The 25612-nt window shown below is 48.7% G+C and overlaps 1 protein-coding gene across 2 annotated transcripts in view; it reads left to right on the top strand.

The window, feature by feature from the left end:
* Positions 1–24646, top strand: part of ST3GAL1 (ST3 beta-galactoside alpha-2,3-sialyltransferase 1) — a 34914-nt gene extending 10268 nt beyond the window's left edge. For both annotated transcript variants that reach the window (XM_038760532.1, XM_038760533.1), the window contains exons 2-8: positions 5583–5723; positions 14279–15151; positions 17188–17384; positions 19448–19627; positions 20324–20369; positions 21253–21372; positions 22406–24646. In XM_038760532.1, coding sequence (XP_038616460.1) covers positions 14840–15151; positions 17188–17384; positions 19448–19627; positions 20324–20369; positions 21253–21372; positions 22406–22579 — 1029 coding nt within the window. In that variant the 5' untranslated portion in view covers positions 5583–5723; positions 14279–14839 and the 3' untranslated portion in view covers positions 22580–24646. The remainder of the gene's footprint in view (positions 1–5582; positions 5724–14278; positions 15152–17187; positions 17385–19447; positions 19628–20323; positions 20370–21252; positions 21373–22405) is intronic.
* The last annotated feature ends 966 nt before the right edge of the window (positions 24647–25612 follow it).

Genomic DNA, 25612 nt, shown 5'->3' with positions numbered 1-25612 from the left:
GCCAGGAGACAAACATTAAAATCAATTACTGGAAGAGGAAGTGAACCAGAATAAACATATGCACATAAGTGCTGTGGGGTGAGGTGAACGTCAAAGTGCTTAGGAGGAAGTGACTCAAGGTCGTCAGTGATACAGGAGGAAGGGAAAATAGGGTGGGAAGATGAAAGGTGAGTCAAGGAAGGCTTCCTGGAGGAGATGTGATTTTTGTAGGGTCCTGTGCTTGGGGAGAACAGCAACTGTCAGTTTTGAAGGGGCCAGGCTGCAGAGAGCAGGCTTTCCCCGATTCCTACGTAGCCAAATGTTTCAGACCCAAGCCCTCATCTCCTGGTTCTTTTTTCCTTTATTGTCCTATGCCGAAGGAGGCCTGGGCAGGATGCTAGGGTCACTGTGAACGCACGGAGAAATGAATTGAGTGAAAGTTGAATAACTTCCTGAAGTTAATTCTGTTTTGTTACAGTGTCTGAGGTTGATAATAATAATTGTGGTAATTGTTAAATGCTTACTATTCATTCATTCAGTCGTATTTATTGAGCACTTACTGTGTGTAGAGCACTGTACTAAGTGCTTGGGAAGTACAAGTTGGCAACATATAGAGACGGTCTCTACCCAACAATGGGCTCACAGTCTAGAAGGGGGAGACAGACAACCAAACAAAACATGTGGTCAGGTGGCAAGTCATCAGAACAAATAGAATTAAAGCTTAATGCACATCATTAACAAAATAGAATAGTAAATATGAACAAGTAAAATAAATAGAGTAATCAGTCATATATACAGGTGCTACTATGTAGCAGGCACTGTATCAAGCGCTGGGGTGGATCCAAGCAAATTGGGTTGGACACATTCATTCAGTCGTATTTATTGAACACTTACTGTGTGCAGAGCACTGTACTAAGCGCTTGGGCAGTACAAGTTGGCAACACATAGAGACGGTCCCTACCCAACAACGGGCTCACAGTCTAGAAGGGGGAGACAGCAAAACAAACCTGTCCCATGTGGGGCTCACAGTCTCAATCAGCAGCTGGGGTTGGCACAGTGGGAATGGAAACTCAGGGTCGTCACCCTTGGTGGCCTCCAATGCTCAGAAATATTCTCTCAAGGTTTGGGTGTTTTTGTAATGGAGTGTTTGGGGCTGACCTTTTCTGACCCATAATTAAGCCTGAGTGTCCTTGGTTTAGAAGCAGAGTTCAGTTCAGTTGTGAGGGGAAAAGGGGACCCACAACCATGAACATCTATCTTTCTCATACACCCACAATCACACATAATAATGATTCATAATAACTCGGCCCCGCCTAATCCCACATAATCGACCTTCAAGTTAGGAGTTTTGCCTTTGATCCTCCCCAATGCCTTCTCTGAAAAAATCGGGAACCAGTCTGATGAGCCAGCAGTCAGAGGCGAATTCAGCATCACAAACAGACTAAAGAGAATTAGCTTCAGACCAGATGAAGAGTTCTTTCTTCTTCCATTCCTCTGAAGAAAGCTGAAATGGGATTTTAGGCCTCAGTCAATCAATGATATTGGTTGGGTGTTTACTGTGTGCTCAATGTGGTGTGTATACGCATTGTCCAGCATAAGTTCTAGACTGTGAGCCCATTGTTGGGTAGGGACCGTCTCTATATTCATTCATTCAATTGTATTGAGCGCTTACTGTGTGCAGAGCACTGTACTAAGCGCTTGGGAAGTACAAGTTGGCAACATATAGAGATGGTCCCTACGCAACAGTGGGCTCACAGTCTATATGTTGCCAACTTGTTCTTCCCAAGCCCTATTTTCATTCATTCATTCAATGGTATTAATTGAGTGCTTACTGTGTGCAAGGCACTGTACTAAGCATTTGGGAGAGTACAATATAACAGTACAGTGCTCTGCAAGTAAGTGCTTAATAAATACGATTGAATGAATGAATGAATGTTACTTATTCCCTTATTTATTCCTCTAATAATAACTGTGATATTTATTAAATACTTACTATGTGTAAAACACTGTACCCAACACTGAGGTAGATACAAAATAACCAGATGAGACACAGTCCCTGTCCCACTGGGGGCTCACAGTGTAAGGGGATGAGGCGGAGGACAGCTATTCTATTCCCATTTTACAGGTGGGGTAACTGAGGCACAGAAAAGTTGAGTGACTTGCCCAGGGTCACCTGGCAGACAAGATGGGGAACCTTTATTTCATTTTCCCTGCTCTTGTTCTTACCACTTATAGTTTTGTTCTTTATGTCTGCTTCGAAGCTCCCTGAGGGCAAGAGCAGGGTCTCCAAAGGGCTTCCGTACAGTTCTCCGCAAGCAGCAGGTGTTCCAAAAAAGGCAAGATCCCTGCCCTCGAGGGCTCATGATCCTAGAGGGGGACAGCCCCGTATCAACACACACACATGCAACAGAACAACTAGACAGAGCTCCCAGGGTTAGGGCCAAAATCCCAAGAGCCCACCCAGCCAGGCGTCCCGCCCCAGGCTTTCACCTGCTGCTTGGAAGTTTCCCGCCACCGCTGGCAGCAGGTTTGAAGACAAGCCCTATTTTCATTCATTTATTCAATGGTATTAATTGAGCGCTTACTGTGTGCAAGGCACTGTACTAAGCACTTTGGGAGAGTACAATATAACAACAGTCACATTCCCCCTTCTAGACTGTGAGCCCACTGTTGGGTAGGGACCGTCTCTATATGTTGCCAACTTGGACTTCCCAAGCGCTTAGTACAGTGCTCTGCACACAGTAAGTGCTCAATAAATACGACTGAATGAATGAATGAATGAATTTCCTGTCCACAACGAGCTCTCCCGGGGGGCTGTTTTGGCCAACATTCTGCCCGGGATTTCGCTGGAGATATCACCCTCGCTCTCTGTTCTGAACACGGATGCCAGTCCCCATTGAGTTCTGGAAGCGGTGCCCCAGAGAGTGGGTCCACACTGGCTTGCTCATCCGGCATTGAGGTGTGTAGGAGAATCAAACAATCAATCGCATTTATTGAGCGCTCACTGTGTGCAGAGCACTTTACTAAGCGCTTGGGAAGTCCACGTTGGCAACATCTAGAGACGGTCCCTACCCAACAGCGGGCTCACAGTCTAGAAGTGGGAGACAGAGAACAAAACAAAACATATTAACAAAATAAAATAAATAGAATAGATATGTACAAGTAAAATAAATAGAGTAATAAATATGTACAAACATATATACAGGTGCTGTGGGGAAGGGAAGGAGGTAAGGTTGGGGGGATGGAGGGGGGAGGAGGGGGAACAAGGTGGCACAGTGGATAGAGCCTGGGCCTGGGAGTTGGAAGGTCATGGGTCCTAATCCCAGCTCCACCGCTTGTCTGCTGTGTGACCTTGGGCAAGTCACTTCACTGGGCCTCAGTTACCTTATATGTAAAGTGGGGTTTGAGATTGTGAGCCCCACATGGGACAGCGACTGTGTCTGACCCAATTTACTTGTATCCACCCCAGCGCTTAGTACAGTGCCTGGCACATAATAAGCGCATAACAAATACCACAATTATCATCACCCCTCCCCTAGGTCAAGGGGCCTCTGGAGGTTGTGTAGGTGTCTGAATCCCCCTCACGCATGCACATTAAACACATATTTGCGTACAATTTAAACACAAACATGCATACACTTATACACATTTACAAACAAACATACACCACATACGTGCCCCATTCTGCCTTATTTGGCACATCTTTGTGCTCCTGCTTTGCCACCCTGGACCCTGGCTACGTTTCTGGGTAGGTAGATCTAATCAATCTTCTAGAGCAGGAGTGGAAAAAAGATCACATATCAGGCAACCAGCTCTACCGATTCCAACTTTGATGAAGGCCAGGGGATGGAAACAAAGAGGGGCCGGGCTGCTTCTGTTTGTGTGTGTCTACCCTCACTCCCCCTGGCTGCAACCTTGGACCCAATACAAGGAAGGGTTTGGAGGAAGAGAGAGAGAGAGAGAGAGGAGGCAACAGGATTAAAGGTAGCAGAGAGGTTAAGGAGGATTATAGCCCAGAAGAGACAATTGGATTGAACCTGAAGAAGGTTATGGGAAAATTCAAGCAAGGACAGTCTCCTCTGAGTATCACACAAGCTGGTGGGATACCCAGTACAAAGTAGAGGTAAGAGGGGTGAAATCTAGATTGTGGTGGGAAGTGGGGCTGGGGGTTTTCGAGCGAGGAAAGGGGAGCCATTAATTATAAGTTCTCAGAGATAGAAGCCATCTTGAAGAGGTGGCCATGTCCAGAGGTTATTTTCTTCCGAATGAGGGAGATTTGACATTTGTAGAACGCCGTAAGATCTGGGGGAAAGAGCCCCAGTGCAAACTGAAAATCAGCTATTATTATTACAGTGCTCTCAGCACATTAAACTATGTAGATCTCTGCTATTTCCAGCGTGGAAGCAGGAGGATATGATTTATTAAAGGGCATGGCCCGAAGTCTTAGAGGAATGAACAAAATTTAATTCCAAATTTTTTCCCGGAGAGAGAATCAAATTGCTAGAACACAATCCCTGATAGGATTATGGGATCGCAAACAGGAGAGACACCAAGGGGAAGAAATTCCTGGACGGTGCATGACTCCTGATTTGCGGAGAGTTCGCATTTGGTTTATGAGGTTGCAAGTGGAAAAATATAGAGATTTGTTTCAGTTTCCTTTTATATTCTTCATCTTTGCTGAAATTGGTGAGAATTTCCTGCCTGAAAACTGTGGGTTTAAACCCCATGTGGGGCCGGGACTGTGTCTGATCTGATCATCTCGAGTCTAACGCTGAACTGGGTGCAGTTCTTGAATCTTAGTAGGTGCTGAATAAATGCTGTGATTTACTGGTGAAAAAGAGCAGAGGACTGTGATGAGGGCACATGCAAAGGTGGGGTGACCTTGAACTCTCTTTGAGCCTCAGTTTCTTCAGCTCCAACATGGGCCCACCGTCGACCCCGGGTTTGAGGAGGGTGTGAGAGTGAAGCAGCATGGCCAATGGGAAGAGCACGGGCTTGAGAGTCAGAGGGCCTGGGTTCTAATCCCAGCTCTGCCAGTTGCTTACTGTCTGACCATGGGCAAGTCAATCAATCAATCAATCAATCAGTCTATTTATTGAGCACTTACTGTGTGCAGAGCACTGTACTAAGCACTTGGGAAGTACAAGTTGGCAACATACAGAGACGGTCCCTACCCAACAGTGGGCTCATAGTCTAGAAGGGGGAGACAGAGAACAAAACAAAACATATTAATAAAATAAATAGAATAGATATGTGCAAGTAAAATAAATAGACTTCATTTCTCTGTGCTTCAGTCTCCTGTTCTCCTTCCTACTTAGACAGGACAGGGACTGTGTCCAATCTAATTCACTTGTATCTACCCCAGAGCTTAGAACAGTCTTTGACACATAGTAAGTGCTTAGTAAATACCATAAAAATTGATTTTGACAGCTCCCCAGGAACACAGCCTGCTTCTCAGGGCCGGGAACACTGTTTGTGAATTCCAAAGCCCAGAGCCGCCAGGCACCATTAATGACCCCTTGTTCCCCTCTGCAACCGACCGGCTGGTGGAAAAATAATCCTATCCAAAACCTTCTCTGTTCCACTTTTTGTCTCCCTTCCAGGTGGCAGGACTTTCTTTGGCCTGGTGAGGAAGAAGAGGAGTTTGCCTGGGACGGAACTTGGTTGCAAGATGCTTGTAGAGGGTGAGGAGTGTGGCCTCCGTGGTCTAAAGAAGACTAAAGGTGCGCCTTCCGTGCGCTGAGGTGAGTTTTGGAGAGGGTTCGGCCTGGGCCAGGGTGGATCATCCATCGTCCACAGGCTGTTCCCGAGAGGGTGGTCCCAGAGCCGCAGCCCTCCGGGTGACCGTCTGTGTGGTACAGGAGAGGCGACGTGTCATAACTGAGGAGACAGTTGAGTGGGGTGGTGGGGTTGCCAAGGGAGAGTTGTTGGAACAGGCCAAGGACTGTTCGCTTGCCCTGGTGAATTTATCACCCTGATTAGCACCGTATTAGAGCTAGGAACACAAGAGGTGCGATAGGAAGCCGCTGCCCGAAATTGTTATCAAACGGCCGGTGATGAGGCCGACGTCTCTTAGCCAGTTCTTTGGCTTGAAAAACTGGGTAAAGAATGGAACTCTGTGTTTCTGACTCTCCCTTAAGCAGAAATGTCCCAAGACCAGGAGCAGAGCAGGAGAATGAGGATGAAGTTTCAGCCGGGGAGGGCGGGAATCGTGCATTTGTGTGTGTGTTTTTAGACTGAGACTGGCCACCTTTTCTCAGAGGGTTGCGGTAGGGTCGGCAACTGCCCTTGACCCCAGAATAATAATAATGATGGCATTTGTTAAGCGCTTACTGTGTGCGAAGCACTGCTCTAAGCGCTGGGGGGGGTTACAAGGTGATCAGGTTGTCCCACGTGGGGCTCACAGTCTTCATCCCCATTTTACAGATGAGGTAACTGAGGCCCAGTGAAGTGATTTGCCCAAAGTCACACAGCTGACAGGTGGTGGAGCCGGGATTAGAAGCCACGACCTCTGGCTCCCAAGCCCGGGCTCTTTCCACTGAGTCACACTGCTTCTCTAAGTCCAGAAGTGTGCAGAAGTGGGCCTTGGTGGTGCTGTGATGGATCCATAGGGGCGGGGTCACAGAGAAGGGCAGAGGGAGACTGATGGTCCCAGTCCCGTGTAAGCTCAGAGACCGTCCCCAGCTGGGCTCAACAGTTTGCTGTGGGCAGAGCCTGGAGTCATCTTCTGTTTTCCCTCTCCATCCCAAGCTCCGTTGGCAGAGCTGGAGGGAATTTGGTGTGCTAGAGTGTATGCATGCAAGGACCACGCTCTGTCGAACCTATGGGAAGCATGTGAGGAACATGCTTAGTTGGTGGAGCTAGAGAGAAATGTGTGCCGGAGCAGGTACATGTCTGGGACACCCTCAGTTTATAGGGCAATAAACTATAATAGTGGTGGTATTTGTTAAGCACTTTCTATGTGCCAGGCGCTGTACTAAGCACTGGGATAGATACAAGGTAATTTGGTTGGATGCAAGAGTGGCTCAGTGGAAAGAGCACGGGCTTTGGAGTCAGAGGTCATGGGTTCAAATCCCGGCTCTGCCAACTGTCAGCTGTGTGACTTTGGGCAAGTCACTTCACTTCTCTGGGCCTCAGTTACCTCATCTGTAAAATGCGGATAAAGACTGTGAGCCCCCCGTAGGACAACCTGATCACCTTGTAACCTCCCCAGCGCATAGAACAGTGCTTTGAACATAGTACATGCTTAACAAATGCCATCATTATCATTATTACTATTATTATTATGCAGTCCCTGTCCCTCATGGGGCTCTCAGTCTTAATCCCTATTTGACAGATAAGATAACTGAGGCACAGAGAGATGGAGTGACTTTCGCAAGGCCATGTAGCAGACAAGTGGCGAAGCTAGGATTAGAACCCAGGTCCTTCTGACTCTCAGGCCTGTGCTGTGTCTACGAGGCCGCACAGTACGGTGGCTGGCACTCCATCAGTGCTCATTAAATATCCCTAGTGATAGTAGAAGAGAGCACAGTTCAATCCTGCTTTTAGCCAGAAGGAAGAATGTCCAAAGCCCTGAATATTTGAGAAGGTGAAGGGTCACTGAGCATGTTGTGTTGAAATGTGTGGTAGACCCAAATCTCGTGAGGGTCACTGGATTTTTCATCCAGAATTGTTCACAGACACAGAGATTTACAATTACAATGGATTCCTTTCTATAGAGTGGTCAGCAAGTAGAGGGGTCACTTGTGGACACCGGCAAGTCTCCAGACACACCTGGGTGATGGAATGTGGGTTATTGTGGGCTCATTTGTTGATGGTATAACATCACACTGAAAACTGGCCTGTCCGGTGTAGAACCTGACAGTAAGCGCTCAATAATTACGATTGAATGAATGAATGAATGAATGAATTATCATTGAGTCGGCTGCCAGAGCCATTTTTGTGACTAATAGGCCACTGGAATCCAGCACAGAGGCCCTCTGGGAATGTGAAAAGGGACACCTTCATTCCAGGATCCCTGGAGGGTGAAGGATAATCTCATTCCCGTTTAATCTAGGTCAACTGGTCAAAGAAGCAGAGCAGCACAGTGTGAGTGTGTCTCCCACTAGATTATAAACTCCCTGCAGGGATCCGGTCAACTCCATCCATCATATCCTCCCAAGCCCTTAGGACAGGGCTCTGCTCCCAGTAAATAATAATTTAGTAAATATTAAATTCAGTGGTATTAACTGATTCCATAGTGTGTTGGGTTTCTTTTATGGTATTTGTTAAGCACTTACTAGGTGCCAGGCATTGTACTAAGTGCCAGGGCAGAGACAAGATGATCAGGTTCTCCAAAGACCCTGTCACTCAAGGGGCTCACAGTCTTAATCCCCATTTTACAGATGGGTTAACTGAGGCAAAAAGAAGTGAAGTGACATGCCCAAAGTCATACAGCAGAGTGGGGATTAGAACCCAGGTCCTCTGACTCCCAGAGCCATTCTCTTTCCCCTTGGTCTTGCTGCTTATCAGTGTTGATTGAACAACATGATAAGCATTCTCAATTTAGCATTTCATAAAAAGGCAGGAAAAGCCCCTTTGATGTGTTCTCTGTAAAAGTTTCTTTCCTGTTATTGCCTCTTCTGGGATTTTTCTTTTCTTTTCTTTCCATGTTCCCCTAGCTGTTTTTCTTTCTCTCTTTGTCCCAAACCTCAGGAAATGAAATGCCAAAACTTGGGTAATGCAACGGGAAGGCCCACAAGCTTCAGTGGAGCCTCCAGGAAATTAAAAAAAAAAACCAGAAATTTCTCGAGCCAAATTACTGGTTCGGTTTCTCGGTGGGGACTTTATTGCACGGTCCGTGCCGCTGGAGATTGTAAGTGGAGATTTCTAGTGGCGTAATTATGAGGTTTTCGACCTTTACGAGGCTGGTGCTCCAGCTGACCTCGAGGTCAGCAGCCCCGAGAAGCCAGAAGTCCTGTGCTGGCCACTGCCTGGTGTGCAGTGGCCGGAAAGGTGGCAGTGCCATCTAGGGACAGGGAACATCTGAAAGAGGCTGGAGAACCTTGCATGGCAGTTCACATATAATAATAATAATAATAATAATAATAATAATAATGATAAGAATAAGAAGAATAAGAAGAATGACATTTATTAAGCACTTACTATGTGCAAAGCGCTGTTCTAAGCACTGGGGAGGTACAAGGTGATGAGGTTGTCCCACGGGGGGCTCACAGTCTTAATCCCCATTTTACAGATGAGGTAACTGAGGCCCAGAGAAGTGAAGTGACTTGCCTAAAGTCACACAACTGACAAGTGGCCGAACTGGGATTTGAACCCATGACCTCTGACTCCAAAGCCCGGGCTCTTTCCACTGAGCCATGCTGCTTCTCTAATAATAATAATATAATATTATATTATAACATATCATATTATATTATTTATTATAATATTATATTATATAATATATTATATGCCATCATATAATAATAGTGATAGCATTTATTAAGCGCTTACTATGTGCAAAGCACTGTTCTAAGCGCTGGGGAGGTTACACGGTGATGAGGTTGTCCCACGGGGGGCTCACAGTCTTAATCCCCATTTTACAGATGAGGGAACTGAGGCACAGAGAAGTGAAGTGACTTGCCTAAAGTCACACAACTGACAGTTGGCGGAACTGGGATTTGAACCCATGACCTCTGACTCCAAAGCCCGGGCTCTTTCCACTGAACCATGCTGCTTCTCTAATAATAATATGATATTATAATTATATGTTATATTGTATTATATTATATCATATATTATTTATTATAATATGATATAATATAAGATATTATATGCCATCATATAATAATAGTGATGGCATTTATTGAGTGCTTACTATGTGCAAAACACTGTTCTAAGCGCTGGGGAGGTTACAAGGTTGTCCCACAGTGGGCTCACAGTCTTAATCACATAGAGAAGATGCGGGGCTCAGTGGAAAGAGCCCGGGCTTTGGAGTCAGAGCTCAAGGGTTCAAATCCCATTTCCGCCACTTGTCAGCTGTGTGACTTTGGGCAAGTCACTTCACTGCTTTGGGCCTCAGTTTCCTCATCTGTAAAAAGGGGATTAAGACTCTGAGCCTCACGTGAGACAACCTGATCACCTTGTAACCTCCCCAGCACTTAGAACAGTGCTTGGCACATAAGACCTTAATAAATGCCATCATCATTATTATTATTATTCCCCATTTTACAGATCAGTAGCAAAGCATCATGGCCTAGAGGATAGAGCCCGGGTCTGGGAATCAGAAGGTCCTGGGTTCTAAGTCCGGCTCTGCCACTCGCCTGCTGAGTGACCCTAGGCAAGTCGCTTCACTTCTCTGTGCCTTAGTTACCTTATCTGTAAAATGGGGATGAAGAGTGTGAGCCCCATGTGGGACAGGGACACTATCCAATCCAGCACTGTACCAAGTTATATTTACAGGGAGTCACTTCTCTGTGCGTCAGTTACCTCATGTGTAAAATGGGGATTAGGAGTGTGAACCCCATGTGGGACAGGGACTCTATCCAATCCAGCACTGTACTAAGCACTGTACCAAGTCGTATTTACAGGAAGTCACTTCTCTGTGCCTCAGTTACCTCATCTGTAAAATGGGGATTAAGAATGTGAGCCCCATGTGGGACAGGGACTCTATCCAATCCAGCACTGTACTAAGGGAGTTGACAGACTAAAGAATGTAACCGTTGCTTGAAATGTATGGCCTGGAAGACTATTTTTTTCCCTCTGGTTCTTTGGGTTATCTTGCTATACTGGTTCTGAGCCCAGTCGCCCCAGGCAAGCTAACCTTCCCAGACTGAGCCCCCTTTTTCCTTTCCTTCTCCCCATCCGCCCCCTGCCCTAACTGCTTCCCCTCCCCACAGCTCTTGTATATATATTTGTACAGATTTATTACTCTATTTATTTTACTTGTACATATTTACTATGCTATTTATTTTGTTAATAATGTGCATATAGCTATAATTATATTTGTTCTGGCGATTTTGACAACGGTCTACATGTTTTGTTTTGTTGTCCATCTCCCCCTTCTAGACTGTGACCCCGTTGTTGGGTAGGGACCGTCTCTATAAGTTGCCGACTTGTACTTCCCAAGTGCTTAGTACAGTGCTCTGCACACAGTAAGCGCTCAATAAATATGATTGAATGAATGAATGAGTGAGCCAGCAAGAAACAGCATGGCATAATGGATAGAGCACGGGCCTGGGAGTTAGACGGTCATGAGTTCCGATCCTGGCTCCACCACTTGTCTGCTGTGTGACCCTGGGCAAGTCACTTCTCTGTGCCTCAGTTACCTCATCTGTAAAATGAGGATTGAGACTTGTGAGCCTCACGTGGGACAGGGACTGTGTCCAACTTGATTTGCTCGTATCCACCCCAGCACTTAGAACAGTGCCTGGCACTTAGTAAGCGCTTAATGAATACCATAATAATAATAATAATAATAAAGAAGCATCATCAGGGCACAGACCCCATGGAGAAGCAACCTCCGCATGACTAAAAGTTTCTTAAATTCAGCTGACCTGGGCTCTGTCCCTGCAAGTGAATCCAAGCCCCATAGATGATCTCGGTGAGTAGATCTAGTGTGTTTGTCTAGCCGGGGGAGTCCACCCACCCAGAACAAACTTCTTTCTCCACGTCCCAGTGCCCTCCTAGCCCCGGGCCAGCCCCCGCTTCCCGCTTCTAAGAACCGCTGCTCCTTGGGTCACCTCCTTTATCGGGCAGCGATATGTGAAACGTCCCTCCCATGTGGACAACACCTAAGGTGTAAGCAAACCAGATTCTTGGGAATGGAACAGAAACTCCCAAGTTGACGTGCAGTGGTGAGTAGGAGCGGTCTTTTCACTCTTCTCCCTCCCTAAGGGTGGAAGGGTGGGATCGTTTGTCGCCATTTTAGTCGTGAGGTACTGGCTTTGGGAGTCAGGGGACAATTACCCCATGCGCTGTGCGCGTACAGATTGTTCTTGGTCATGGCTGCCTACTCCCCACAGGCGAAGGGCACGATGGCATCACATCTGTGAAAGCTGGACCCCGGGCTTGCTCACCTCAACTTTCTCTAACCGGGTCCCGAGCATTTTCTGTCAGGGCTGAAGAGATACAAAATGACGGCCCTCTGGCCTGACTCCTCTTTGAAGCCTGCCCCCTTCTAGTCCCTGTCCTCCCTAAATTTTCTGCCCCTTTTCTTCTCTGCCCTCACAGTGACAGGTTGTCGGTCGGTCAGTCGTGTTTATTGAGCGCTTGCTGTGTGCAGAGCACGGTACTAAGCGCTTGGGAGAGGACAATATAAGAAAATACATTCCCTGCCCACATTGAGCTTACAGTCTAGAAAAGGAGTCAGACATTAATATAAATAATCCATGTGCTGTGCTGTGCTGTCGTATTTGCTGTCCTCAGTGCTTGATGCCATTTTGTTTTCTGTGCATGATTTTCTTGAGGGTGAGAGGCCACTTGACCTAGGGGAAAGGGCACAGGACTGGGAGTCAAGAAGCCCGAGGTCTAGGCCCTGCTCAGTCACATAATAATAATAATCATCATCATCATCATCATCATCATCATCATGGTATTTGTTAAGTGCTTACTCTGTGCCAACCACTGTTCTAACCACTGAGCACTTGCCTGCTAAGAAGCCTTGGACAAATCACCTAACATCTCTGGGCCTCAGTTTCCTCATTGTTTCCATTTAGACTGTGTACGCCGAGGTGGCGAGGGACAGTGTTTGATCTAATTACCTTGCGTCTACTCCAATGCTTGACATGTAGCAAACACTGAAAAAATGCCTTCATCATTATCATTAGAAGAACAACACTGTACTTTCTGTGTGTAAGAACTGTGAAACTGGAAAACATAGATTGTAGAATTTCTTTCCCTGGCCCATCTTTAATGATTGACTTGAGTAGACCTTCTGATGGGTGAAGGGGGATGGAGAATGAAGGCCTGGGAGTTAGAAGGACCTGGGTTCTAATCCCGGTTCTGCCACTTGTCTGCTGTGTAACCTTGGTTAAGTCACTTTGCTTCTCTGTGCCTCAGTTCCCTCATCTGTACACTGTGAGCTCTGTGTAAGACAGGGACTGTGTCCAACCCAATTACCTTCTATCTACTGCAGTGCTTAGTACAGTGTCTGGAGCATAGTAAGTGATGAATAAATACCACAATTATCATTATTATTTAGTGCCATTTAATCGAGTGGCCAATCAGTATTATTTATTGGGCACCTACCGTGTTCAGGACACTGCATCAAACTACGGGGAGCAATCATTGCAGGTAAAAGACATGTTCCCTGCCCCTCAAGGAGGGTCCACTCTAATAAAGGAGACAGGCAAGCAGACAGACGGAAATGATGTACAGCTAGAAAGAGCAGGAGGACGACAAGGCCTGGGCAGGAAGGACGCATGTGTCCAGACATTATAACTGAATAATCGCATGTGTAACTAAATTTCCCACCAGACAGGAGAGTTTTCGCTTTTCCGTGGTATGGGGAATTCCAGGATTTCCATCACAAAGCAGAACACTTGGTCCTTGCAGAAATAACTGGAGGGAGGGAGATCCAGGCTGGAGGTTCTTTAGAAAGCTTCCCTGACCTTTCCCAGTCTGGGAGCTTCATCTCCTGCTGGGGATGATGACGTTCACTGATCTCCTGATTTGTCTTTGGCAACTGGACCAGACTCCCACTGGGTGTCATAACTTTGTAATGGGGGACCTTATTATCCCCATTTTAAAGTGGAGGAAACAGAGACCCGGAGAGGTCAGTGATTTGTCCGGGGTCGCACAGCAGGCTGGTGTCTCCATACCCCAAGGCCTACACACTTTCCACTAGGCCGCGTTACCTCCCTTCAACCCCATGGACCCAGAGGTGAATTTCCGGGCACAGGATAATAATAATAATAATGATAATGGCATTTATTAAGCGCTTACTATGTGCAGAGCACTGTTCTAAACACTGGGGAATTTACAAGGTGATCAGGTTGTCCCACAGGGCGCTCACAGTTTTCATCCTCATTTTACAGATGAGGGAACTGAGGCCCAGAGAAGTGAAGTGACTTGCCCAAAGTCACCGAGCTGACAACTGGCAGATCTGGGATTTGAACCCATGACCTCTGACTCCAAAGCCCAGGCTCTTTCCACTGAGCCACGCTGCTTCTCCCCCCTGCTAGGTATCTTCTCCCACTTGTGCAAACTCTCTCCAAGACGGAGAACGAGAGGAAGAAGAAATCAAAGCAGGGATGGGTTGAAAATACCGAGCAGTCTTTCTCATTTGCACTCTCTTCTCCCTCTTGCTTGTCTGCAGGTGACCGGCAAAATCTCCAAGACTTCACAGGCACTCAACCCTGCTGGCTGGAGCCCAGGACTCAGAAGGCACTAATGACCTGCAGCAATGAAATATTTCTTTGAAATCTAAAGGAGAGATTCAGAGATTCAGAGAGAGGAAGATCTGTTCCTTTATTCCAGGCTGAACTCCTTTGGTGATATTTCCACTTATATGGGAAGCAGCGGGTGACACCGATATTAATTACCTCTCAATCTGTTGGAATGAGGAAAGGAAACCACGGTTATTACTTTTGATTAAAGCCTCGGTGAGAGAAATTAGCCACTGTTCACGGAGAGCTGATGAAATAGATTCCGAAAAGTTTTCTTTTTTTTCTGGAGCGAATTAAAATATCCAAAAAGGACAAGAAACACTGACCGTAGTACGATTGGCCTCTTTGTGGAAACGCATGGCGTTCCATGGGAGGAAGTAGCATGGAGCCGGTGGTCAGCTAGAAATTCCTTCTACCTTGGTCTCCTGTCTGGGAATAGACTCCCACGTCCCAGGAACTGCCCCTGTTCCAGCTGGATTTGGGAGAGGAAGATGGCGGCAATGCGGAAGAGGAGCATGAAGCTCTTTACTTTCCTCGTTTTGTTGGCCTTCATCACGCCCTTGTTGGTGAACTTGGCCAACCAGGCTGGCGTGGCCCCTTGGGGCTCCAGGCAGTTCCTGCTCCATCTCTCAGAACACGTGAAGAAACTCGTGAGGTTCCCCCTCAGTTCCTGCGGCTGTAGGCGCTGCATCTCCGAGCCCAAGCTCTCGCCTTGGTTCGACGCGCGGTTCAATCAGACGGTCCAACCTCTGCTGACCCCCCAGAACACGCTCGTCCCCGAGGACACGTACAAGTGGTGGCTGGTACGCAGGGGAGGCGTGGCTGGCGTGTACGCGGCTTTGGAACCGTCAGAATAAATAGAATTATAGCTATATATATATATATATATATATATATATATATAGAATTATAGCTATATATATATATATATATATATATATATAAGTCACTCTGGCTTAGTGACCAGAGCCTGGGCTGGGTGACCTCATCTGTAAAATGGGGATTAAGACTGTGAGCCCCGTGTGGGACAATCTACCCCAGAGTTTAGAACAGTGCTTGGCACATAGTAAGCACTTAACAAATACCATTATCATCATCATTGAGGAAGGTGTATATGCATTTGGGGTCTGGGCCTGACTCTGTCTTCCCTGCCGGCTCGGTTTCCCTTCGGCTGACTGACTGCACTGTCTGGTGATTCTTTGGGATGATCTGTCCAAAAGCTCATGCAGTGCTCTGCACACAGGAGACACCTAGTTCAGTGCTCTGCTTCACCTCAGGTGCTCAAGATAGTGCTCTGCCCATAGTAGGCATCTAGAACAGTGCTATGCCCAAGGTAGGTGTCTAGTACAAGACGCTGCCCATGGTAAGCATCCAGTGTAACCAAAGAAGCTATAACATAATAATAATGGCATTTATTAAGCGCTTACTATGTACAAAGCACTGTTCTAAGTGCTGGGGAGGTTACAAGGTGATCAGGTTGTCCCAAGGGGGCTCGTAGTCTTAATCACCATTTTACAGATGAGGTAACTAAGGCCCAGAGAAGTGAAGTGACTTGCCCAGAGTCACACAGCTGACAAGTGGCGGAGCTGGAATTTGAACCCATGACCTCTGACTCCAAAGCCCGGGCTCTTTCCATTGAGCCATGCTGCTTATCTCTGGAATCGGCACAGCCCCTGCCTTCAGAGAGTTTATACTTTAATGGAAGAGGCTGGCAGAGATTAGCGGTTTACCAATAGAGAGCAGAAGGGAAAGGAAGGCCAAAACAGGTAACATCCCAAATACAAAAGGGCTGACTAAGAAGCAGCGTGGCTCAGTGGAAAGAGCCCGGGCTTTGGAGTCAGAGGTCAGGGGTTCAAATCCAGGCTCTGCCAATTGTCAGCTGTGTGACTTTGGGCAAGTCACTTAAATTCTCTGTTCCTCAGTTACCTCATTTGTAAAATGGGGATTAAAACTGTGAGCCCCCCTGTGGGACAACCTGATCACCTTGTAACCTCCCCAACACTTAGATCAGTGCTTTGCACATAGTAAGAGCTTAATAAATGCCATCATCATTATTATTATGGCCTCGTGGTTAGATCCTGGGCCTAGGAGTCAGAAGGACCTGGGTTCTAATCCTGACTCCACCACTTGACTCCTCTGTGACTTTGGGCCAGTCACTTCACATCTCTGGGCCTCCTTTACCTTTTATGTAAAATGGTGATTAAAGCTGTGAAACCCGTGTGGGACAACCCGATTTGCATGTATCCACTGTAGCGCTTAATACAGTGCCTGGCACATGTAAGCACTTAACAAATGCTATCATTATTAATATAGAGATAGCCTGAAGCACTGAGAATGGTTATAATACATATGCGCTGATGCGGACTGTGGTTTGATTTACTTTGGAGAAGCAGCATGGCTCAGTGGAAGGAGCCTGGGCTTGGGAGCCGGAGGTCATGGGTTCTAATCCTGTCTCTGCCACTTGTCAGCTGTGTGACTTTGGGCAAGTCACGTAACTTCTCTGTTGCCTCATCTATAAAATGGGGATTAAGACTGTGAGCCCTACGTGGGACAGCCTGCTCACCTTGTATCCCCCCCAGTGCTTAGAACAGTGCTTGGCACATAGTAAGCGCTTAACAGATGCCATTATTATTATTATCATTATTATTTGGAGTTTAGGGAGTGAATTGAGGAATGCTCCCTGGAGTCGGAGGGGTTTCAGAAAGCTTTGGAGATGGGGAAAGTCGTGGGGTGAAGATGGTGACTGAGCCCCGTCCTCTCCGGACTAGACCGGCCCTCATTCTGCCCGGCTGCCCGCTTTGTCGGGCCTGGTCTCACCGACTGCTCCTCCGTCCCGCAGAATCTGCAGAGGGAGAAGGAGCCCCGGAGCCTGAACGAGACGCTCAGGGAGCTGTTTGCCACGATCCCCGGGGACGCGGACCCCCTGCTGGGCAAGGGGGCACCGGCCTGCCGCCGCTGCGCAGTCGTGGGCAACTCGGGCAACCTGAAGCAGTCCCACTACGGGCCGGACATCGACAGCCATGACTTCGTGCTCAGGTGGGTGAGTGGGCACGGTGGCCCCCCGTTGCAGCCGCTGGGATCCCACGCGGCCAGCGGGATCTGCGTTTGGGAGCCTACGTGGCAGCCAGGCACGCTGTCCCTGCCCACAGGGAGTTTACAGTCCAGCACAGTGACATTCATTCATTCATTCAATCGTATTTATTGAGTGTTGTCACATCAGTGGGTCCTGGACACCCACTCTCTGCAGAGCACTGTACTGGAATCCTCCTGTGGGCAGAGCACTTTATTGGGTGCCTCCTGTATGAAGGGAACTCTACTGAGTGCCTCCCATGTGCAGAGCACTATACTGGGAGGTCATGGGTTCTAATCCCGGCTCTGCCGCTTGTCAGCTGTGTGACTTTGGGCAGGTCACTTAACTTCTCTGAGCCTCAGTTACCTCATCTGTAAAAATGGGGATGAAGACTGTGAGTCCTATGGGGGACAACCTGATGACCTTGTATCTACCCCAGCGCTTAGAACAGTGTTTGGCACATAGTAAGCGCTTAACAAATACCGACATTATTATTACTGGGATCCTCCTGGGGGCAGAGCATCATCATCATCATCAATCGTATTTATTGAGTGCTTACTATGTGCAGAGCACTGTACTAAGCGCTTGGGAAGTACAAATTGGCAACATATAGAGACAGTCCCTACCCAGCAGTGGGCTCACAGTCTAAAAGAGCAGAGCACTGTATTGGGATCCTCCTGTGGGCAGAGCACTGAACTAAACACCTCCTGCGTGAAGAGAACTGTATTGAGTGCCTCCTGTGTGCTGAGTACTTTACTGGGATCCTCCTTTAGAACACTGTACTGTGATCCTTCTATATATAGAGCTCTGTCGTAGACACCTCCTGGGTGCCGTGTAGTGAACTGAGCGCTTAAGAGTCTCTCAGCCCACAAGTAGCTGACGGTTAAATGACTCCAAACCATCAGAGCATCGGAGAGGGCGGGAAGAGCTGTAATCTGTAAAATGGGGATTAAGACTGTGAGCCCCCCGTGGGACAACCTGATCACCTTGTATCCACTCCAATCAATCAATCAATCAATCAATCAATCGTATTTATTGAGCGCTTACTATGTGCAGAGCACTGTACTAAGCGCTTGGGAAGTACAAATTGGCATCACATAGAGACAGTCCCTACCCAACAGTGGGCTCACAGTCTAAAAGGGGGAGACAGAGAACAGAACCAAACATACCAACAAAATAAAATAAGTAGGATAGAAATGTACAAGTAAAATAAATAAATAAATAAATAGAGTAATAAATATGTACAACCATATATACATATATACAGGTGCTGTGGGGAAGGGAAGGAGGTAAGACGGGGGGATGGAGAGGGGGACGAGGGGGAGAGGAAAGAAGGGGCTCAGTCTGGGAAGGCCTCCTGGAGGAGGTGAGCTCTCAGCAGGGCCTTGAAGGGAGGAAGAGAGCTAGCTTGGCGGATGGGCAGAGGGATTGGGGGCATTCCAGGCCCGGGGGATGACGTGGGCCGGGGGTCGATGGCGGGACAGGCGAGAGCGAGGTACGGTGAGGAGATTAGTGGTGGAGGAGCGGAGGGTGCGGGCTGGGCAGTAGAAGGAGAGAAGGGAGGGGAGGTAGGAGGGGGCGAGGTGATGGACAGCCTTGAAGCCCAGGGTGAGGAGTTTCTGCCTGATGCGCAGATTGATCGGTAGCCATTGGAGGTTTTTGAGGAGGGGAGTAATATGTCCAGAGCGTTTCTGGACAAAGATAATCCGGGCAGCAGCATAAAGTATGGATTGAAGTGGAGAGAGACACGAGGATGGGAGATCAGAGAGAAGGCTAGTGCAGTAGTCCAGACGGGATAGGATGAGAGCTTGAATGAGCAGGGTAGCAGTTTGGATGGAGAGGAAAGGGCGGATCTTGGCAATGTTGCGCTCCAGCGCTTAGAACAGTGTTTTGCACATAGTAAGCGCTTAATAAATGCCATTATTATTATAATTATTATTATTATTAAGAGCAGAGCTGGAGTTGAGGGTTGGTAAGGAAAGGGAGGGCAAGGGAGGGTTCGATTCTCTTTGCCCTCCTCCCGTGGCAGAATGAACCGGGCGCCCACAGTTGGGTTCGAGGCCGATGTCGGGAGCAAAACCACTCACCACTTCATGTATCCCGAGAGCTTCACGGAGCTGGCGGCGAACGTCAGCATGATCCTGGTCCCCTTCAAAACCACTGACCTGCAGTGGGTGGTCAGCGCCATCACCAAAGGGACCATCAATTTGTGAGTAAAGGCCGGGGTGGGGTTCACCCGGCCTCTTGGGCTTGCCCCGGACCCTGCCAGGTCTATGAGAAGCAGCGTGGCTCAGTGGAAAGAGCCCGGGCTTTGGAGTCAGAGGTCAGGGGTTCAAATCCCGGCTCCACCAGCTGTCAGCTGTGTGACTTTGGGCAAGTCACTTCATTTCTCTGTGCCTCAGTTACCTCATCTGTAAAATGGGGATTAAGAACGTGAGTCCCCCGTGGGACAACCTGATCACCTTGTAACCTCCCGAGTGCTTAGAACAGTGCTCTGCGCACAGTAAATGCTCAATAAGTACGATTGAATGAATAGTAAGCGCTTAATAAATGTCATTATTATTGTTATAGACAGGGGGTATGGTCAGTGAGCTATATCTGTTCTGTTCGTTGAGTTTTATTTCTTGAATGGACTGTTTAAAAATAACCAATGAACCAATAATAAATGGGGAGAAGCCCAGGGTGGGAAACTGAGGCCGGGGTGCTCCCTGCTGCCGGAGGCATGCAATGGGCAACTAGAAGGAGAGTTACTGCTTTCTCTGGGGCTTGTCCTTGCCTGGGGCTGGGCTGGAACTGGGGTTGGGGCCTCAGGACATATGGCTTTTGACTCATAACTGGGCCAGGACTCTCCTATTCCTGGCGTGTTTGGACTTTCACTAACACTGCACTTTTCTCTCCCCAACAGTACGTACGTCCCGGTTCCACGTAAAATCAAAGTGAGCAAGGAAAAGGTGAATGAAGCATCTCTCTGTCTCTGTCTCTATATGTTTTTTGAGCTCATTTACTGCATTTGGTGTCATCACTTTGATCCAGCTCAGCTCTCACTGGGCCAACTCCAGACTGTAAATTACCCTACTGTTCCTCTCCTGGGCTCTGGCCCTCTCATTCATTCAGTCCTATTTATTGAGTACTTGCTGTGTGCAGAGCATTGCACTAAGCAGGGAAAGTGCAATACAGCAATAGAGAGGGACAATCCCTGCTCCCCTGGGGGCCCTTATCAATCATCATCATCAATCGTATTTATTGAGCGCTTACTATGTGCAGAGCACTGTACTAAGCGCTTCGGAAGTACAAATTGGCAACATATAGAGACAGTCCCTACCCAACAGTGGGCTCACAGTCTACAAGGGGGAGACAGAGAACAAACCAAACATACTAACAAAATAAAATAAATAGAATAGATATGTACAAATAAAATAAATAAATAAATAGAGTAATAAATATGTACAAACATATATACACATATACAGGTGCTGTGGGGAAGGGAATGAGGTAAGATGGGGGGGATGGAGAGTTGCAGAAGGGCTGCTGTAGCCCAGGGCTTTCCTGGCCAAATTAACCCCTCTATCTTTGGGGGTGGGGGAGGTTAAAATGTGGTAGCCTTCTCCAACCAGCCACCCCTTCACTTCTCACCGGCTGGGAAATAAAGGCAGGGAGCACTGACCTTCTGGGGGGGCGGTGATTATCCTGGACGTGGGGGCAGGGAAGTGGGGGTTCGAGGGGTCCGAGCCCAGCATTCTCCCTTTGGCTTGCAGGGGCCCAGGGGATCTCTCCCTCACCCCCAAAGCCCCATTTGACCTGCCTCCTCTGGACTCCCTCCCTCAAACCCCACAGATCCTCATCTATCACCCGGTGTTCATAAAGTACGTCTTCGACAGTTGGCTCCAAGGCCACGGCCGGTATCCATCCACTGGCATCCTCTCGGTCATATTCTCCCTCCACATGTGTGATGAGGTAAGGGACTTTCCTTTTCGCACTCCCCGGGCAGGCGGGTTGAGGCTTTGAGCGGATTGGGTGTCAATGCAACGGAAACTACAGTTCAGATTTTTCAAGCTGCCGTGGCAGTGGGGCTTAAAATGATGACGTCTTTTATACAACATCCAACGCCCAAATGCCAACCCCAAATATCCAACCCCGTGTCCAGCACTCAGTGCCCAACATTTAGCACCCAGTGTCCAGCAACCAATACCCAATGCCCAACACCCAGTGACCTGCACTTACTACCCAAAGCTCAGCTCCCAGTGTCCCGCATCCAGTACCCAATGCCCAACGCTACTCAACATCCAATACCCAGCACCCAATGTCAGCTAACACCCAATTCCCAACACCCAGCAGTCAGTAACCAGTACCCAGTACCCAGTAGAACTCGACATTCACAGCCCGATACCCAACCCCCAGTGCCAGCCAATGTCCAGTGCCCCAACTCCTAAACCAACCTCCAATACCCAAAGCCCATCTCTCAACATCCAGCATCCATTCTCCAAAACAACTCAACAGCCAATGCCCTGCCCCAAAAGTCCAGCACCTTATAATAATAATAATGATGGCATTTGTTAAGCGCTTACTGTGTGCAAAGCACTGTTCTAAGCGCTGGAGAGGATACAAGGTGATGAGGTTGTCTCACGTGGGGCTCACAGTGTTCATCCCCATTTTACAGATGAGGTAACTGAGGCTCAGAGAAGTTAAGTGACTTGCCCAAGGTCACACAGCAGACATGTGGCGGAGCCGGGATTCGAAGCCATGACCTCTGACTCCAAAGCCCGGGCTCTTTCCACTGAGCCATGCTGCTTCTCTATGCAAGCCAACACCCAGTCTCCAATACCCAACTCCCAACCCTGCTTGACATCCGATGCCCAGTTCCCAAAACCCATTGACCTACCAGTGTTCACCTAGTTCAGTACTCTAAGGATTTAGCATAGAGGCCCGACTCACACCCCAAGGAACCATGATTGTCTGAGCGGCGGTCCTTCTCTCTTGGTTCTGGCAGGTGGATCTCTACGGCTTCGGGGCTGACAGCAAAGGCAACTGGCATCACTACTGGGAGAACAACCCGTCGGCAGGGGCCTTCCGAAAAACAGGTGTCCACGACGGGGACTTCGAGTCCAACATCACGGCCAGCCTGGCGTCCGAAGACAAGATACGCATCTTCAAGGGGAGATGACCCTTCCCCCCCGGGAGTCCGCACGGTGGTGGCGGGAAGAAGGGTATCGGGATGTCCAGGTGCCAGCCTGATCTATGGGGCCGGATTTAGGACCTTTTCCTGGGATCTCGTTGGGCAGAGGCGATGTTTGCCATCCACTCCTGGCTAGACTGGATTTGGGACTCCTGACCCCGGGACAGGGGGCAGGGAGAAAAGTGATGCCTGAGGGAGAGGGATCTGGGCTCCATCGGAGCTGGGTGGATGGAGGTGGGGGTGGAAGAGGAGAAGGCCAGGAGGAGCTGAATCCGAAAACACTACCAGATGCCTGGCTGTAGGAATTGCAAATCCTATTGCTTCCCCCTCGGTGTTGGCCTCTCTAGAGGTGGGTAGCCAGCCCAGCGGGAGGACTAGCCCCAGAACCCAAACTAGCCAGCATGGACCGCATTTTCTCCCTCTTCGTTGAAGGAGGGCTACCTCAGTACCGTATGGGGCGGGCCAGAAGTCTGGAAATGTGTCCGCTTTCTCAGTGTCCAAGAGATTGAAGACACCTCGGGTCTGTCCTGGTCCACTCAGGATGTTCCCTCTGTGCTGGGCGGGGTCCATGAGGGTCTCTGCGCCCTGCACGCAGCCCCCTACCACGCGAGGAAGGAAAAGACCCCCAGTCATCTGTCCATAAGGGTGCCATCTACTCAGTTCTGAACCATGGTGACCATCCATTTTCCAGCCAGCCTGTCCCCTGTCTGGTGTGGATTGGGCTCTGGATGCCTTTTTGCCCGGTGCTTGTATTTTCAGCACCCGGCCTTTCTCCGCCTCAGATCCTGCCGCCTAGTCCCATGGCTCGGAAGTGGTGCCCATGTCCACGGGAAGCCAGGAGCAGGGCAGAGTGTCTCTGGAGAGCAGAGGAGGAGGAGGAAGTCAAGAGGCTCCGGGGGGCCTGCTCCAGGTTCTGCGGATTTTCCCAAAAGAGTCTGTGTGATGTAATCCCATTCCACTGCCCTGCCTGTGAGTGACCTCAGCCTGTTTGACTACTTGGGTCAGCAAGGGGGTGTCTGGTGGCATCTCAGATCCAGGTTTTGCAGGTAGCAGAAGGGTTGAGGGATGGATTGGGACAGACCTGGGGGTCACCTCCAGCCCTCGGGACCACACTCCTCCTCCTTGACACAGCTGGGGGTTCGGGGCTGCCCTCATTAAACCAGCCCCCACTGAACGGCTGGGTTTCTGGTACCCAGGTGAGCAGATCTCATGGTGACCTTGTGCCTTTAGAACTGTGATGCTGACATGATTTTTCAAAATGGGACGAGAACCTGTTCTCAGCAGCAACCCAGATGCCCTTCCTCACTTCCAGGAATCGTCCTCCCCTCCTTAGCGCTGCTTTCCTGAACAATTCAACGAGCTTTTAGGGTGGGGTCTCCCTCAGCCTCATCGATGTTTTATTTGAGCATCCAAGGGCCAACCCCTCCCTTTAATAGGGGAAAAAGCATCCACTTGGGGGAAACTGAGGCACAGCACCATTCAGCCAGAAGCCAACCCCCCCACCCAAGCCCTTCTGACTCTCAGCTCCGCCCACTCAACCCAGTCTGCCCAGTGAGGGGCCGCCTCCCCACACCTTCGGCAGCTTTCTAGGAACTGCAGGAGAGGAAATTAAACTTTAGTTACTAAAAGAGATTTTTAATCATTTTTAAGCCAACTTCTAAATTTGAGGGGGAAAAAAGGATATTATTTTAACAATCTTAGAAAATAGAAATCACCAGAATGGCCGGGGACGTGTGGAATATGCCCGGTATAGACAGGGTGGGCCTGGTCTGAAGAAGAGGCTATCCACAATCTCATCCAAACCGGGCTGGGCTTATTGGCACCCCAACCTCTGACCTGCCCGAAAGTGGGGGCTGCCTTTCCCCACCCCTTAACTGCCCTCTCCCTACCAGGTCGGAGGGCACAAACTGACACGGGACTCTCAGAGCATCGCAAAAAAGTCTTACCTCATGTTTCCTCTTTGCTGCTTGTATCTTCCCGAGGGGTTCCCGACCGGGGCCTCTTCTCTGTTATTTATTGACGACAGAAAATTAAAATGCAGATTTGGATCTTTCACTTGGGCTTTGCTTCCCCGGGTGTCGGCGGGAAAACCACGGGCCAATCTGCAGTCAGTGGTGCCCACCCCTATGCCATGGTAGCAGTGCTCCAAGACCAGGCTAAGAAAGAGCTCACCCGTCGACCCTCAGGGTCAGCTTCCTTGATTCTTCAATCAGTTGGTCAATCAGTTGTATTTATTCATTCATTCAGTCATTTATTGAGCGCTTACTGTGTGCAGAGCATGGTACTAAGCGCTTGGGAGAGTACAGTATAGCAGATTTGGTAATAATAATAATGATGGCACTTATTAAGTGCTTACTATGTGCAAAGCACCGTTCTAAGCGCTGGGGAGGTTACAAGGTGATCAGGTTGTCCCATGTGGGGCTCACAGTCTTCATCCCCATTTTACAGATGAGGTAACTGAGGCACAGAGAAGTGAAGTGACTTGCCCAAAGACACACAGCCGGCAATTGGCGGAGCCAGGATTTGAACCCCTGACCTCTGACTCCAAAGCCCGGGCTCTTTCCACTGAGCCACGCTGCTTCTCAGCTATGTTCCCTGCCCACAATGAATTTACAGACTAGAGTGGGCTTCATATTCCCGGTCAGATACAGAAAGACCTGCCTGCCTCTGTGGGACAGGGGGCCCGGGTCCAGGCTGGGGCTTTGTGCCCGGGAGGGGTGGGAGACCAGGCCGTTGGCTCTGGGCCCGATGCCAGGACAACTTGGGCACCTGGGCTTGGGAGGTTGGTGGTCAGATCTCACCATGTGAATGAAAACCATCATTTTAATGAGAACTATGAGACTGTGAGCCCACTGTTGGGTAGGGACTGTCTCTATGTGTTGCCAACTTGTACTTCCTAAGCACTTAGTACAGTGCTCTGCACACAGTAAGCGCTCAATAAATACGATTGATGATGATGAACTATGATCAGATGACAGGTTCTTTTCCCCAGAGAGAGGCAGCCGTAGCAGTAGGGGTACT

The sequence above is a fragment of the Tachyglossus aculeatus genome, chromosome 18 (assembly GCF_015852505.1).
Source record: "Tachyglossus aculeatus isolate mTacAcu1 chromosome 18, mTacAcu1.pri, whole genome shotgun sequence".
In the NCBI taxonomy this organism is placed as follows: domain Eukaryota; kingdom Metazoa; phylum Chordata; class Mammalia; order Monotremata; family Tachyglossidae; genus Tachyglossus; species Tachyglossus aculeatus.
Note: the sequence above shows the minus strand (reverse complement) of the source record. Positions and strands in the feature narration are given on the sequence as shown.